Consider the following 15,840-nt stretch of genomic DNA (forward strand, 5'->3'; position numbering starts at 1 on the left):
TAGTTCACTCTCCTTCGCGTCTTGATCTTAGTTCTTTTATCAGTTTCCTGCAAATTGCTTCTGGGCTTTCTGCCAATCATAGTAAGATTACGATTATTTATTCTTTGGATTCTTGTAGGCTGTTAAGAAAGTTAATTAACAGCCTCTGTTTGAAAAAAGACTGATTTAATTTAGTAAACTAAGGTTTATACAAACTTTGTGTGTGCTGCGTTCTTTGGGGTCCGTAGCTGGGGTAGAACATACAGGTAGTCCTCAATTTACAATCATTTGTTTAGTAACTGTCCGAAGTTACAACATTGACAAAAGTGACTTACACCCATTTTTCACACTTACGAACATAGTAGCATCCCCACTTTCATGTGATCTAAATTTGGATACTTGGCAACTGGTATGTATTATGACAGCTGCACTGACCTGGGGTCACATGATCACCATTTGTAAGCTTGCCAGCTGACTTCTGACAAGCAAAGTCAATGGGGGAAGCCAGATTTCCTTAATGACCACGTGGTTTGTTTAATAACTGCAGTGATTTGGGGCAAAGCTCATTTTATAACTGCCTTGCTTAGCAATGGACATGTTGGGCTCAATTGCAGTCATAAGTCAAGGACTACCTGTATATGATTTGACTTAGCTAGGCAGTATTTATTTGTTAGAATTAACTGCAGTTAAATTTCCTGCGTAGTTCCTGGCTATGGAAAGTAAGTACAGTAAATCCTGAGTATACCCTCAGAGCTGGAGATGATCCCAGAATTACAAAGAAGCAGAACCATCAAAGATTCAAACCACATGCAGGCTGAGCTCACAAAGTTCATTTACGGTGTCAAATAAAGGCTTAGCAACTTTACTTGCATCATATGAAAACTTGGATAGGTTTTGCTTTGAAGCTTAATATGTGCAAATCGGTGGTGGGTTTAAAATTTTTTTACTATCCATTCTGTGGGTGTAGCTTGGTAGGTGCGGCATGGCTTGGTGGGCATGGCAGAGGAAGGATACTGTAAAATCTCCATTCCCACCCCAATCCAGGGGAAGGTTACTGCAAAATCCCCATTTTTTCCCAATCAGCTGGGACTTGGGAGGCAGAGAATAGATGGGAGCGGGGCCAGTCAGAATTTTTACTACCAGTTCTCCGCTACCGGTTCTTCAGAACTGGTCAGAACCTGCTGAAACCCACTTCTGGTGCAAACCCAGCCTGTTTGGTTATTTCAGTTAATTTATGTAAATCCAGAAAAAGTCTGAATTCAGGAATCGGCTCTTCTGTGCTCTGGATTACTGTTGTAAAATGTTTGCATTCCTACACTCCAGCTGGGAACCCAACACTTTTCAAATTACACACATTCAGAAAGCCATGTAGCAACTCACAGTTCCTTTATCTGGGAACAGAAAAACGTTCTTTTCTGTACCTGATGTGGCATGGATTCTTCCTTCTTGTGTACAGGTAATCCACAATGTGTGACTACAGTTGGGACCAGAATTGCTGTTGTTAAGCAAGGGTCTTTTTAAGTGAGTGGCGCTCAATTTTGTGACCTTTTTTTTGCTGTGGTTGTTAGGTGAATCGCTGCAGTTGCTAAGTGAATTATGCAGTCGTTAAGTGAATCTGGCCTCCCGCATTGACTTTGCTTGTCAGAAGCTGGCTGGGACAGTTGCGAATGGTGATCGCATAACCTTGGCATTCTGCAGCTATCAAAAATACATGCTGGTTACCAAATTTTAATCATGGGACTGTGGGGATACTGTGGTGGTCATAAGTCTATGTGTAAGTGTAAGTAGTAAGTGTAAAAACCATGTATAAATCACATTTTTCAGTGCCAATGTAACTTTGAATGGTTGCTAAACAAATAGTGGTAAGTTGAAAGTATGCTGGTTGTACAGTGCAGTTGTACAGTGTGGGTTGGGGTGATATTGTGTAATCAAAAAGACATATTTGATATGTGATGTGAGCTTCAATTTATGAAAGTTTATGCCTTTCAATATATTTCGTTAAGTTTGAAAAGGAAATTACATGGAAACTACCAGACTCCTAATACATTCAAGTGCAATTTTGCTCTATACGGTTTTTGCAGAGAAGTACAGGTAGTCCTCAACTTACGGCCTCAACTGAGCATAAAATGTATGTCATTAAGTAAGACATTTGTTAAGTGAGCTTTGCCCCATTTTACAACCTTCCTTGCCACTTGTTAAGTGACTCACTGCAGTTGGCAAGTTGTAACCCAGTTGTTAAGTGAATCTCGCTTTCCCATTGACTTTGCTTGTCAGAAAATCCCGAAAGGTGATCGCATGACCTTGGGACACAGCAACGGTCATAAGCATGAACCAGTTGCCAAGCTGGTCTGAATTTTGATCACATGATCATGGGGATGCTGCAAGGATTGTAAGTATGAAAAATGGACATAAGACACTTTTTTCAGTGCTTTTGTAACTTTGGTCACTAAATGAACTGTTGTAAGTCAAGGATTACCTGTTTATTCTCTTTTTCATGATATAAACTATAGATTGCTCCATCTCACATTATATAACAACTCTTTCTTAACTATAAGAGGATGCCTGTTTCACTGGCAGTGTCTTCTTGCACCTTCCTGCTGCCTGTGCTGTTCTCAGTTGCTCTAAATAGTCTTATTTGAAAAGATTTTTCTTTAGCACAATTTTTATATATTGCCTCTTCATACAGAGGATCCATTTGATAGCATGATATTGTGTTTCCCTAAAAATAAGACCCTGTCTTATATTTTGTTGAACCTTGAAATAAGCACTTGGCCTTATTTTTGGGGAGGTCTTATTATTTTGGGGCATGTGGAGCAAGATGGGGCTCCTCTTGCCATCTTACCTGATTTCTAGCTCTGTGTTTAAATATTTTTGGGGAGGGCTTATTTTTTGGGGGGAGACTTATTTTAGTTCATGTGCTCAAAAGCCCGATTGGGCTTATTATCAGAGGATGTCTTATTTTCGGGGAAACAGGGTACATTTTACCTTGTCTTATTCTTATCTAATCCAGCATTCTACTGTACTTCTAATCATGGCCAACCAGAAACTTCGAGAAAGTACACAAGACAAGAAACTTATCAGTTCCCACCATCAGATATGCTACCCTAAAACATGTGGTTCAAATTACTTATAATGCCTCTTGGTCATTATAAACACCTCCACTTCACATGTGTACTTATCCGTGTTATTTTTAAAATCTATAAGAGAGTCATGAGACATCGCCATGGCTGGATTTATATTAAAAGAAAGATGACTGAAAACATAATGACTATATTCGCTCAGTGTGTGCATGTATGTTAACATTTATTCATTGGATAAATTTATATGCCCCTCCCCCCCACTTGAACACCACAATTCTGGGTGGGGTTCAATAAACAAGATACAAAAATGAAATAATTTCAGTTAAAATCGGTAAACAACCATCGGTGGTGATTAAGGAAATGACATTTATTATGATCCTGCAGGCACGAACTCATTCTGGCCCCAACACCTGAGCCAAAAATGCTATGTATGTCCTTGCCTGTTTGGTTAGGTTTTGGCACAGTACATTCTTCTAACCCAGAACATGCATTGTTTGATAATTAGGCTAAACATGCTCTAAAACATGTAGAATAATTTACTCTAATAATAAGTATTCAGATACAGGTACTCCGCAACTGACAACAATTCATTTAGTGACTGTTTGAAGTTACAATTGCACTGAAAAAAAGCAACCTATGACCGTTTTTCACACTTAAGGACAGTTGCAAATCCCCCCCTGGTGAGAATTCAGATGCTTGGCAACTGAATCCTATTTATGACAGTTGCAGTGTCCTGGAGTCATATAATCCCTTTTTGTGATCTTCTGACAAGTAAAGTCAATGGGGAAGCCAGATTCACTTAACAACTTTAGTGATTCACTTAACAACTTCAGTGATTCACTTAACAACCATGGCAAGAAAGGTTGTAAAATCCAGCAAAACTCACTTAAAATGCCTCACTTAGCAACAGGAATGTTGGACTCAGTTGTGGCTGTACTTCAAGGACTGCCTGTATTAATAAGGTTGCAGTGTTAACTGAAGCAGAAAGTAAGGAGAGCAGGAATTAATATTTCCAATAGCAGCTACACTCTTGAATGTGAATTATTAAAAAAAATCAGCCACAATAACAGATAAATGTGTTCATATTATGTGTGGGTGGTTTTTGCTTTGTTTAAGACCAAGGACTAAACATACCGCAGGGTTGCTGGAGCAACTGCATTCTGCTATCAAGGGATATTGGGAAATTCGATCCAGATATGATCAAGTGAGTCCATTTGGAAAATATACAGGTAGTCCTCGACCTCTGACCACAACCGAGACCAAAATTTCCATTGCGTTCTGTTGTTACACCTGATATTACTACCTTTTTTGCCACAGTTGTTAAGTGAATCCAACTTCCCCCATTGACTTTGCTTGTTGGAAGCCGGCTAGAAGGACTGCAAATAGCAATCACGTGACTATGTTGGCTGCTGCAACCCTTGTAAATACCTGCAGGTTGCCCAGCACCCAAATTTTGATCATGTGACTCATGGAGACGCTGCTATGGTTGCAAGGGTGAGGAGTACTGGTTGTAAGTAACTTTTTTTGGATGCTGTCGTAAATTTGAACAGTCGCTAAAGAAATGGATGTAAGTCAAAGGCTCCTATCTCTTTTCTGAAAATAGCAACAAGAGAAAGAGAGAGAGAGAGATTACCTTTAAAACATTATTTATTAGTCAGGTTTTATTTATTTTATTTTTTTTTGGAAAGCAGTTACTGTTCTTCTTTATAAAAAGTGTCCCATCCCAGTTACACCAAAGTGATTAAACATGAAGATGTGGAGTAGGTTGGCTGGTCATGTACAGGGGTCCCTGGCCAGCCCGATCATTGGGAGCTGTACGATGTCATGCCGGCGTCCACGTTAGGAATGGAACGGATGCTGTGGCCTGGCCGTGCTAATCCACCCGAGCCTGGCAGCCAGCAGAAGCTCCAGGATTAAGGCTAATCCCATTGGCGCTGACAGCTTGGCCTGAGCTGCTCCCCTCCAAACGGAGGCAGTGTGTTCAGGGGGAAGGGAAGAATGGCCTGGCATGGGGCTCACGGCAAAACGAGGGGTGTCCCCCCACACACACTTAGATCCAAAGAGGAGCCAGCAGAGAGAGACCAGGGAAGAAGCAGGGCCAGCTGGCCGACGGCTCCTGTCCCCCCACTTGTGGGCGCGGGGATCAGGAGTGGGTTAAAGTGCTCAGGCCGCCCCCTCTGAAAGCAGCCCTCCTAGGCTGCAGCACCAAAGGGCCCCAGGGAGCTGAAGGCAGGGACGCTCCCTGTGGGATGGTTGTAGCACCAGTGAGAGGGAGGGGGGCCAGCCGGGGGGTGGCAAGGCATGGGGCTGTGTTGGCAGCGGCGGTGGTGGAATCTCTGCTTTTCTCAGGGGTGGGGTGGGGGTACATTCGAGACCAGGCAGTAGCACCAAAGTTCATGAGGTGAATGGTAGGCTGTCGGTCTGGGCTACTTCCTCTTCCGGCCGACTCCTCCTGAAATCAGAAGAGAGAGAAATGGAATGACCAAGTCGTCCAGCCAGGGCCGGATTTTCCTATAGGCTAACTAGGCTTCAGCCTAGGGCCTCAAGATCAAGAGGGGCCTACATTCAAATTGTTAGCAAAATTAAAATTACACTTTCACTATAGGTGAAAGGGCCTCATAAGTGGAATAGCCTAGGGCCTCTTTTCATCTAAATCCGGCCCTGCGTCCAGCAGATGGCTGATAGGGGCCGAGGGGACTTGCCAATCAGAAATGAATGGCCCTGAGGATTCTGACCTTGGCTTCGGTGGATGCAACATTCTTAACCGGGTTTGTTGAAGGCCTAGTTATTTTATTTGGACGTGTTCGACTTCCAACAGAAGAAAAATACTTTGTAGCTCAAGGCTGAACTGTGGCATTCTTGGTGCTCTCTGAACTTAGTTATTTGCACGAGTCAAAAAGAGGGCTGTGAAAATATTTACAGACCCCCTCGCATCCTGGACATAAATTGTTTCAACTCCTACCCTCAAAACGACGCTCTAGAGAACTGCACACCAAAACAACTAGACACAAGAACAGTTTTTTCCCAAACGCCATCACACTGCTAAACAAATAATTCCCTCAACACTGTCAAACTATTCACTAAATCTGCACTACTATTAATCTTCTCATTGTTCCTATCACCCATCTCCTCCCACTTATGACTGCATAACTGTAACTTTATTGCTTGTATCCTTATTATTTATTTTGATATTGTTTCCTTGTATGATTTGACTGCTTATTTGTACCCTATGACTATCATTAAGTGTTGTACCTTATGATTCTTTATTTTATTAGTTTGATTTATATGCCGCCCTTCTCCGGAGACTCAGGGCGGCTTACAATGCTTTTAAGCAATAGCTTTCATACTTTTGTATATACCTGCTTAGTAGGGCTTTTGGCCCCCCCTAAGCGGTGTTCTTTTTTATACAAAGTCAGCTTATTGCCCCCACAAACCGGGTCCTATTTTACCTACCTCGGAAGGATGGAAGGCTGAGTCAACCTTGAGCCTGGTGAGATTCTTGATGAATGTATCTTTTCTTTTTATGTATAGTGAGAGCATATGGACCAAAGACAAATTCCTTGTGTGTCCAATCACACTTGGCCAATAAAGAATTCTATTCTATTCTATTCTATTCTATTCTATTCTATTCTATTCTATTCTATTCTATTCTATTCTATTCTATTCTATTCTATTCTATTCTATTCTATTCTATTCTATTCTATTCTTTGCAAGTATTTCCCTTACCCAACTAAGTAGCTTCATCAGTGCCATAACCAAGCAACCGGCCAAGCTAAGAGCACCAGGAACTCCATGCATTCAGCTTTAATAACATCAATGTCCTTTGTTGTGTATGTGGGTTAGTGTGATTTGTACAAATCCAGGCGATTTAGTTAACTGATAATTCTGGAATTTGTATAGTACAACCCTTAGGTACAAAGAGGAAGTTTGGTTTCGGATTTTGGTATTGAAACCTATAGTAGACAGCTTTTATGGCATGGAATAGTACCTGGTAGAATCTGTTTTGGGCTTGGAAACTAAGCGGGGTCAAACTCCCACCAGCTACTCCTGGACCTCTACTGAGGATCCCCAACAACTGCCTTCACTGGTTCAGATGACGATTACTGTTTTGGGAACAGGGTGTAGGTGGTGCTCAGGCATTCTCCAGCTAACTGGATAGGAGCACCAAATCAGTCCTACAAGAATCAGACCAGCCAATCAGCTGCCCTGACATTTTGTTTCTGACCGGGAGATTCTGGGGACATTCTATAGCATGTTGAGTATTAGTCTTCTTCTTTCAACTCAGGATCAAATTGTTGGAGGCAGACTATCTCTGAGCATGGCAGTTTTGGAAATAAGAAGAAGCAGTAGCCCTCAATCAAGTTATCTTTCCAAGCTATGGTGCCACTTACTTTTGTAGCCAAGTGCCCCCAGGACTCCATAAGGCTTGGGAGGTTTACCTATGTATACAGAAAAAAAAGGGGGTCATTCAAAGCTAGTTAATTAGTTAACTTCTAGACTATCCTTTGCCTCTTTCCTCCCCCTAAAGTACTGCTCTTACCTCCATAGCCAGGTACACCTCCACCTGGGAATCCCAAATGAGAGAGAAAATCTTATTAGCATTGCCATTACCCTTTTAGTCACACACACACACACACACACACACACACACACACACACACACACACCCTTTCCCACTACGCTAAGAACTGCTCAGAAAAATGGGCCCACCTAAAGCACCTTCTTTGTCAGTGGCTGGATCCATGCATTGCAGTAAGCCATCATTTGCTGAACCATGGTATAAAAAAGCAAATGGCTGGTTCATACAACATGCAAAGTTAAAATCGGAGACACTGCAACATATACTCAATGAAAATGAAGTAGTTTCTGGTCCTGTGAATTGTGGGAATGTAGCCAATTCTGTGGGGTGAACTAGCCACAGGTTTGAGAGCATGAGATAAATACAGCAGTTTTTTCATTAACCCAGGTTTAATAAATTACGAGAAACCTGGCCATTGTGCTTTGAGTGTTATATCGACTGGGCCAGTCTATTTTCTTTATTAATAACTCCTGGAAGGATTTTGGAAGGGCACTGCTCTGTTAATAACAAAAGTTAATGTTACTGAGGGAATACACACACTGGATGAAAGCCATCATTTGATAATCATTGCCCTCAGGACACAGGCTTGCTACTCTGGCCAGACAAAGATAATTCAGCCCAGAGCCCCTTCCTGCATTTGGGTATGCCAGGACCTGAGGCCTTCCCTCGACAACATACCTGGGTAAATAGGAGATAATCCAAAGCCAGTGCCAGTTGCTGCAATAGAGGGGAACAGGTGGGAGAAAGCATAAAAAGACTTCAAAGGGACAAGCACAGAGGACACTTGATTCACACAGTTAAATGAAGTATTGGAGGACTGAGGCAGCCAATAATTTTGCACATGTGTAAAGAGGACCCTTGTGGTTAGAGTACCAAAAGCAGTGTTCAAACAATGTACTGAAAGCTAGCCAACTGCGTTTCAGCTTTGTATGCTGGTTTTATCCTTCCATGTGGTTAGTTTATGCTACAGTTGTTTAGTGTGATTCCAAAAGCTTGGATTAGCTGAATAAATTGTGGTTAAAATAAGCTATAGACGAGCACATGCAAACCCAGCCAATGTGCCTCCTGACATCTTTGTGGACTTTTTCAGCCCACTCAACTTCACGCAAGTGCAGCTGTGGGCCTGTCAAAGCTTCAGATCCCACTATTTAACATGTTATCTTTCGGTAGAACATTGACTCTTGAGTTCCGTTCCAAGCTCTCTGGCGTATTATTTTATAGAAATTTGGATATTTTTTCTCCCTCTAGTTAAAATGGAAAAAAGAGAAAGAGAAATGCAGGAATTTGCTTAAGGAAGCAATACATAAAATAATCCACTGTGTTGGAACAAATGTGGGAGGATGGGAAGAATTTGGAGGGTCTCTGAAGATGCTCCATCTTTTTATCGCCATGGCTGAGAGTTGGGAGAAAGGTAAGACATTGTTCAATCCTAGAAAAGAATGGTCTTTTTCTCTATTGACTCAACAGCAATTAGAATACCAGCGCTGGAACCCACAGAAAAAATAAAAGTAGCTTTTTAGAAGGGCAATCTCATAATATAACTTTAATCAATGTTTCTCAATTGTGGCAATTTTAAGATAGGTTGATTTCCACTCCCAGAATTCCCTCAGCCAGTAATCTTTAAGATGGGTGGGCTTCAGCTCCCAGAATTCTCCAGCCACCATTCTTTAAGATGAGTGGACCTTAACTCCCAGAATTCCTTCCTGGCTGGGGAATTCTGGGAACTGAAGTCCACCCACCTTAAAGTATGTTGCTAGGGGATCCTGGGAGTTGAAATCCACCCATCTTAAAGTGGCTAAGGTTGAGAAATGCTGACTTAAATAAGTATGTTTCCAACTACCCATGGATGGTGGAATGATTTATCCAGTTATAAAAGTGCAGGTTGAAGATAAATAGGAATGAGTTATTCTTGCAAAATTTCACTTCTTTTGTGAACTTTGAACATGGACAACTTCTATGAGAAAAAAAAATCCCTTATGAGGATCCATTGTTTGGAGATTTGGGAGTCACTTGAACTCTGAGCCTCCTTTCCCTTCTGTCCCCCTTGCTTCCTCCCCCGTTGGTAGAAATCCTATTTTCTTATTATCTGGTTTGGGAGTTTACACCAATCCCTGGATACTGCAATCTTGTGCAACAGAATGAGAGAAAAGAGAATCGTTCCCCTTATGGCCACTTGGTTTAACTACCCTAAGGTATTTTACTTGGGGCTGTTCTTGCAGAATCTTCAGAAACTACAACTGGTCCAAAATGCAGTTGCCCAAATCCTTTTAGACTCTCAGTAGTGGGAGCAAATTACACTGGTTTTGCTGATCCTGCATTGATTGCCAGTTGGTTTCCAGGTCCAATTTAAAATGCTGACCTACTGTATAAAGGCCCTTATGGCTTAGTGCCTGGGTATCTCAAGGACCCCCTTCTCCCATCAGAATTGAGCCAGCCAATCAGATCTGCCAGGGAGAAACTGCTGTAAATCTCAGATTTTCAGGAGATTCTCTGACTGTGTGTGTTTGTGTATGTGTATGTGAGGGGAGAGGAGAGGAGAGGAGAGGGAAAGAGAGATAGAGGAGAGAGAGGGAGGGCGGAGGGAGGGAGGGAGAGGGGGTGAGAGAAGGAGGGGCAAGGCAGTGCTGCTTCTTTTTGGCAGTCCCATTGGCTCTATCTTTATTGGTCTTTTGGAAACTTTTAAAAACTGAATTGTTTCAGAAAACTTTCCCTTGGTCTAAATTTTGCCATCTTTATTTCTGTTTATGCTATTTGGAAGCTAAAACATATGAAAAACACTTTAATGAAAAGTAGGACTGGGGGAATATGATAACAGTGATCCAATGTCTCAGGGGCTGCCACAAAGAAGAGGGTGGGGTGGGGTGGGGGTCAGCCTATTCTCCAAAGCACCTGAAGGCAGAACAAGAAGCAATGGACAGAAACTAACCAAGGAGAGAATGTCCTAGAACTAAGGAGAAATTTCCTGACAGTTAGAACAATTAATCAGTGGAACAACTTGCCTCCAGAAGTTGTGAGGGCTCCATCACTGGAGGCTTTTAAGAAGAGACTGGACAAATTCTTGTCATGAATGGTATAGGGTCTCCTGCTTGAGCAGGGGCTTGGACTACAAGACCTCCAAGATCCCTTCCAACTCTGTTATTCTGGTATTTAGTTTTATCGTGTTTGTAGTTGTTTTATTCTATCCCAGATGTCTGTAATCTGAATGTGTTCTATTTAAGCCGCCAAAAGTCTCCTAGGATTGTAGCGTCATAGAAATGTGTTAAATAAATAAAGATATTGTCACTTGAGGCTGGAAGCAGTGGTGAGCTCTACCTATGAGTGTAATAAGGCTGAAAGGTGATAGGGAGAAAGATACCTTCCTCATTTCCTTAATAGGATTGTTCTAATTATTTTAGCTGGTTGTAAAGCAATTCTGATTTGACTGATCTTGGAAGCTGGTTAGGTAATGGATGGCCATTACTTGTTAATACCAAGTTATTTACTAGACTGGATTTTTTTCTAAAGCAGCCTTAGAGACGGCAGTGGCAAAGCCATTTTGCTACACTGCTAAGAAAACTGCATGGATATAATCATGAAGAACTGGACTTCTTTTTAAAAAAGCTTTGAATTGGTTGAATAGGTGGTTAGAGTATTTTGAAGGGGAATTATAATTATAGCCCATTGTGGTCACTCAGATTTTCTTCCTACATCCCGACATAATATTCTTCTATTTTGCATTACAAGGAGCAAAGTTTATAACCAGTCAATGATAGATCTAAGCTTACAACAGGGATGAAATCCAGCAGGTTCTGATAGGTTCTGGAGAACCGGCAGCGGAAATTTTGAGCAGTTCGGAGAACCAGTAAATACCACCTCTGGCTGGCCCCAGAGTGGGGTGGGAATGGAAATTTTACAGTATCCTTCCCCGACATGCCCACCAAGCCACACCACACCCACCAAGCCACGCCCACAGAACCGGTATTAAAAAAATTTGGATTTTACCACTGGCTTACCATGACCATAAAATTGATAGTAGCGTTTAAAATATAGGGCATGCTAGCTGGGAAATTCTGGGAGTTGAAGTCCACGCATCTTAAAATTGTCAAGGTTAAGAAACACTGATCTAGATCAGGGGTCTCCAACCTTAGCAACTTGAAGACTTGCGGACTTCAACTCCCAGAATTCCTCTGCCAGCTGGCTGAGGAATTCTGGGAGTTGAAGTCCGCAAGTCTTCAAGTTGCTAAGGTTGGAGACCCCTGATCTAGAGTGTTTCTACAACAAATCCCTATTTGTTCTTTTTAAAAAAATGGTGGACTGAGTTTAACAGGTGCATTCTAACATTTCCAGTTTTGAAAAGTTGCGACTGAGTTTCAGGATGACACAGATGTGGACATAATTCCCACCCTGAATTGCCCTCCCCCTGCACCCCATCAGAAGCATCTTTGCCCACCGGGGATCAGACCTCCAGCTCCGGCACCAGCTCCGAAACCGGTTCCTCCCAGTCCAGGGACTCCGTATCCTCCTCCAACGCCTGTTTTTTTTTTCAAAGAAAATCTCCATCAGAAACAAACCATATATCTGGTTGAAATGCAATATGGAATATTTGTCTTTTGGCCTGATTGCTCTTGAATCTAACAAGGGAGGATCTTGAAGAGAATCAATGCTATTTTTTGTTTGTAAAAGGGGATGGTGAATTTAAGCTACAGTAAGAATTGCCAAACATTCAGTTTAAATCTTGGTGAATTAATCCAGAACTGAACATAAATTGTTTAGTATTAATATGAGTTGAAGAAGCCCGCTGGAGGCTACAGTATTAATATTATAAAAGGCAGAAATTTTCCTGACCCTTCAGATGATTTGGATTTAAATTCCCATGTATCTGTTCTAGCAGAGCCAATGGCAAATGGGAATGTTGTAGTCCAAAAAAATCAGAGTTCCAGGTTAGGCTTTCTGAGGTCAGTACAGGTAGTCCTTGACTTACAACAGTTCATTAGTGACCGTTCAAAGTTACAATGGCACTGAAAAAAGTGACTTATGACCATTTTTCATTCTTATAACCTTTGCGGCATCCCCATGGTCATGTGATCAAAATTCAGATGCCTGGCAACTGGTTCATACTTATGACCGTTGCTGTGTCCCAAGGTCATCTTTTGTGACTTTCTGGGAAGCAAAGTCAATGAGGAAGCCAGATTCTCTTAATAACTGGGTTATTAACTTATCAACAGGGGTGATTCACTTAACTGCAGCAAGAAAGGTTGTAAAATGAGGTAAAGCTCACTTGACAAATGTCTCACTTAACAGCAGAAATTTAAGGCTCAATTGTGGTCGTAGGTTGGTATAACTTGCCTCCAGAAGTTGTGAATGCTCTAACGCTGGAAGTTTTTAAGAAGATGTTGAATAACCACTTGTCTGAAGTGATGTAGGGTTTCCTGCCTAAGCAGTGGGTTGGACTAGAAGACCTCCAAGGTCCCTTCCAACTCTGTTATTCTATTCTAACATTAGAAGCTAATGGTATGAAATGATAATTATCAAAGCCTTATAGAAATCCTGAATGTGCCCTACCCAATTGTTGCTAGTTTTGAACATCCTAAAAACCAGTCTGTAGTACAAACATGTTTTGAGAGAAGTCTCTTTTGGCTTTGGCTAATCCTAATTTAGATAGCAGAGTACTGGGCCAACTGTTCTAAAAGGACTATGGGATCCATTTGGCAATCCATTCTAAGTGATCTGAGAAGAGCTACAGGGCAGTCTAAGAAAGAACAGGTAACTTAATGGTACAAAACAGCAATGTTGGAAATCACAATGGGAGATGATGAAGTCAAGGCCAGGGAGGTGATCAATACTCAAGGTGACCTTTTGAGAACCAAAGCAGGACATTTGGCCCTGCCTCTACTCTGGGAATCTGTTCCTCCAATTAAGGAGCAGTTTCCAGGACAGAGTTTGATGTGGCCTGGGGAATAACACTGGGCCATGAAGATTAGCTGGCTAACACTCAGCTGGGCCTTGAAAACATTCTTCAATTTTATAGCAACAGAACCTGTGTGTTACATGACAGAGCCTAACTGCTTTCATTCATCACACCCTGCCAAACATCACTGTGTTGCATCTTTTTCACATATCAAGACAACTCTGCATATTTTGGAATGTGAGGAAAAGAAACAGGGTTAGGAAGAATCCAGGCCCAGCCCCTATAAGCTAAAGACTCAGCCCTAAGGTCAACTCCAGCAGTTCCATATTCTGGACTATCTTACCTGCCACGCCAGTTCCACCCAATCCAGTACCTGGGACACCTGTCAAAGATAGGAGCAAGTCTCAATGGTGAACCCATGGCAATTCTTTTCTCTCTTGCAGGCTGGAGGCTTCCCAGATGGCAGCTGCATCACACTTTCCCGGGGGTTTTTTTCGCTCAAGGAGATGTTTTGTCCAGAGCTTGCTTTCCCTAATGCAGTTTTTCTTAACCTTGGCAACTTTAAGCTGTGTGGACTTCCACTCCCAGAATTCTCTGGGAGCCTTGGCCAGGGAATTCTGGGAGTGGAAGTCCATACAGCTTAAAAGTTGCCAAGATGAGAAAATCTGCCCTAATGATTGTTCTGAGCCAGTACAAGAAATTGGAGAGCAACCATTTGGGAAGGCAAAGCTGTGCAATAACAGAAGGGGGTCCCTGGTGTGGCTTCCATTTGTTTCAGTGGGGCCTGAGCAGGAGAGCCTCCTGCTAGAATATCTCCAGGTGAATGTTGGTGAATAAGAAATGCCTCCCTCTCATTCTCTCTCTTTCACTTTCTCTTCCTTTCATAGACATATTGGTCTATACCTATTTCGAGGAGTTAACATAATGAATTACAAGCATTTTTTTCATTCTGCAGATATACCGTATTTAGGTGGTTTGACTCCTCCTTGTCCTCCAATTATGGGAATGCCTGTGAGAGAAGAGGAAATAATTCTCATCAGAAATTCATTGCCAGAGATGATTTTTGCCTGTCAAAATGAGAAATTGTGAGGAGGGCTGATTCTCTAGGAAATTACTCCTGACTCAGGAAAATCTGAGGATTACAGGTAGTATTTTTTAACAATGAATCAAAGTTGCAACTGTCTAGGAAAAAGTGACTTACAACCCATTCTCAAACTTATGACTTTCCCACTAGCCCTGCATTCACATAATTACAACTTGGGTGTGTGGCAACTGACTCTAATTTATGATGGTTGCAAGTGTCTTGCATTCACATGATCCTGCTGTGAACTTTTCAACCAGTTTCTGACAAGCAAAGTCAATTGGGGAAGCCAGATTTGCTTAAAGACCTTGTCATCTGCTTAATGACCTTGTCATTCACTTAACAACAATGGTAAAAATGATCATAAATTTAGGTTTGGTCACATGATGACACAGTAATAACTGCATCACTTAGTCACTGAAATTTCAATCCCAATTGTGGTCAGACCCATGGTGGTGCAGTGGTTAGAATGCAAAATTGCAGGTTAATTCTGCCGACTGCCAGCAGTTTGATTCTGACCAGCTCAAGGTTGACTCAGCCTTCCATCCTTTCGGGATTGGTAAAACGGGGACCCAGATTATTGGGGGCAATATGCTGATTCTCTAAACCTCTTAGAGAGGATGGTAAAGTACCATAAAGTGGTATATAAGTCAAAATACTATTGATATAAGTTGAGGACAATGTGTACTCAATGAAGCACAGACCTGCACCAGGAAGTCTGCCCCCAGGTATACGGCCAGCTCCAGGTACGACGCCACCTCCAGGGATGACGCCACCTCCAGGCACGACGCCACCTCCAGGAAGGACGCCACCTCCAGGTATGACGCCACCTCCAGGAAGGACACCACCTCCAGGAAGGACACCACCTCCAGGAAGGACACCACCTCCAGGACGGAGGCCTGTTGTACCACGTATAATGAGTTTGATTTTTTTTTTTTAATTGAGGTGCAGGCAGTGTTAAATAAGAAGAAAAGAAAAAAGACAAGATCAAATGTTTCCCATTCTGTCCTTTCACCTCCACTGTTAGGTTTAGATAGTTTCATATACAGTAGGTGTTCTACTCCTGTTAAATCCCATCTTAATAAGGAGAATTTTTTAAAAAAATCCTAAAATGGCAGCATATCTCCTTTGCTCTTGCTTTTAATTTCTTTCTGCCTTATCCCTCTGTGTAACTGATTCATACATGGATACTGTGTTAAAAAGCTGTGCTTTTTATGCAATCATTTTTCCGAAA

At 42.0% G+C, this 15,840-nt stretch overlaps 1 protein-coding gene across 13 annotated transcripts in view; it reads right to left on the reverse strand.

Annotated features, from left to right (window-relative positions):
* Positions 1-4,688: 4,688 nt before the first annotated feature.
* ELN (elastin) overlaps positions 4,689-15,840 on the reverse strand; it is a 103,007-nt gene continuing 91,855 nt past the window's right edge. For 5 of the 13 annotated variants that reach the window (XM_087888843.1, XM_087888842.1, XM_087888824.1 and 2 more), the window contains 8 exons: positions 15,311-15,505; positions 14,487-14,534; positions 13,869-13,907; positions 12,068-12,148; positions 8,317-8,355; positions 7,600-7,623; positions 7,451-7,498; positions 4,689-5,511 (listed from right to left, as the gene is read on the reverse strand). In XM_087888843.1, coding sequence (XP_087744969.1) covers positions 5,486-5,511; positions 7,451-7,498; positions 7,600-7,623; positions 8,317-8,355; positions 12,068-12,148; positions 13,869-13,907; positions 14,487-14,534; positions 15,311-15,505 — 500 coding nt within the window. In that variant the 3' untranslated portion in view covers positions 4,689-5,485. The remainder of the gene's footprint in view (positions 5,512-7,450; positions 7,499-7,599; positions 7,624-8,316; positions 8,356-12,067; positions 12,149-13,868; positions 13,908-14,486; positions 14,535-15,310; positions 15,506-15,840) is intronic. The other 8 variants (XM_087888851.1, XM_087888847.1, XM_087888829.1 and 5 more) reach the window with 3 other exon arrangements.

The sequence above is a fragment of the Pantherophis guttatus genome, chromosome 1 (genome assembly GCF_059756535.1).
Source record: "Pantherophis guttatus breed Tessera chromosome 1, ASM5975653v1, whole genome shotgun sequence".
Taxonomy (NCBI): domain Eukaryota; kingdom Metazoa; phylum Chordata; class Lepidosauria; order Squamata; family Colubridae; genus Pantherophis; species Pantherophis guttatus.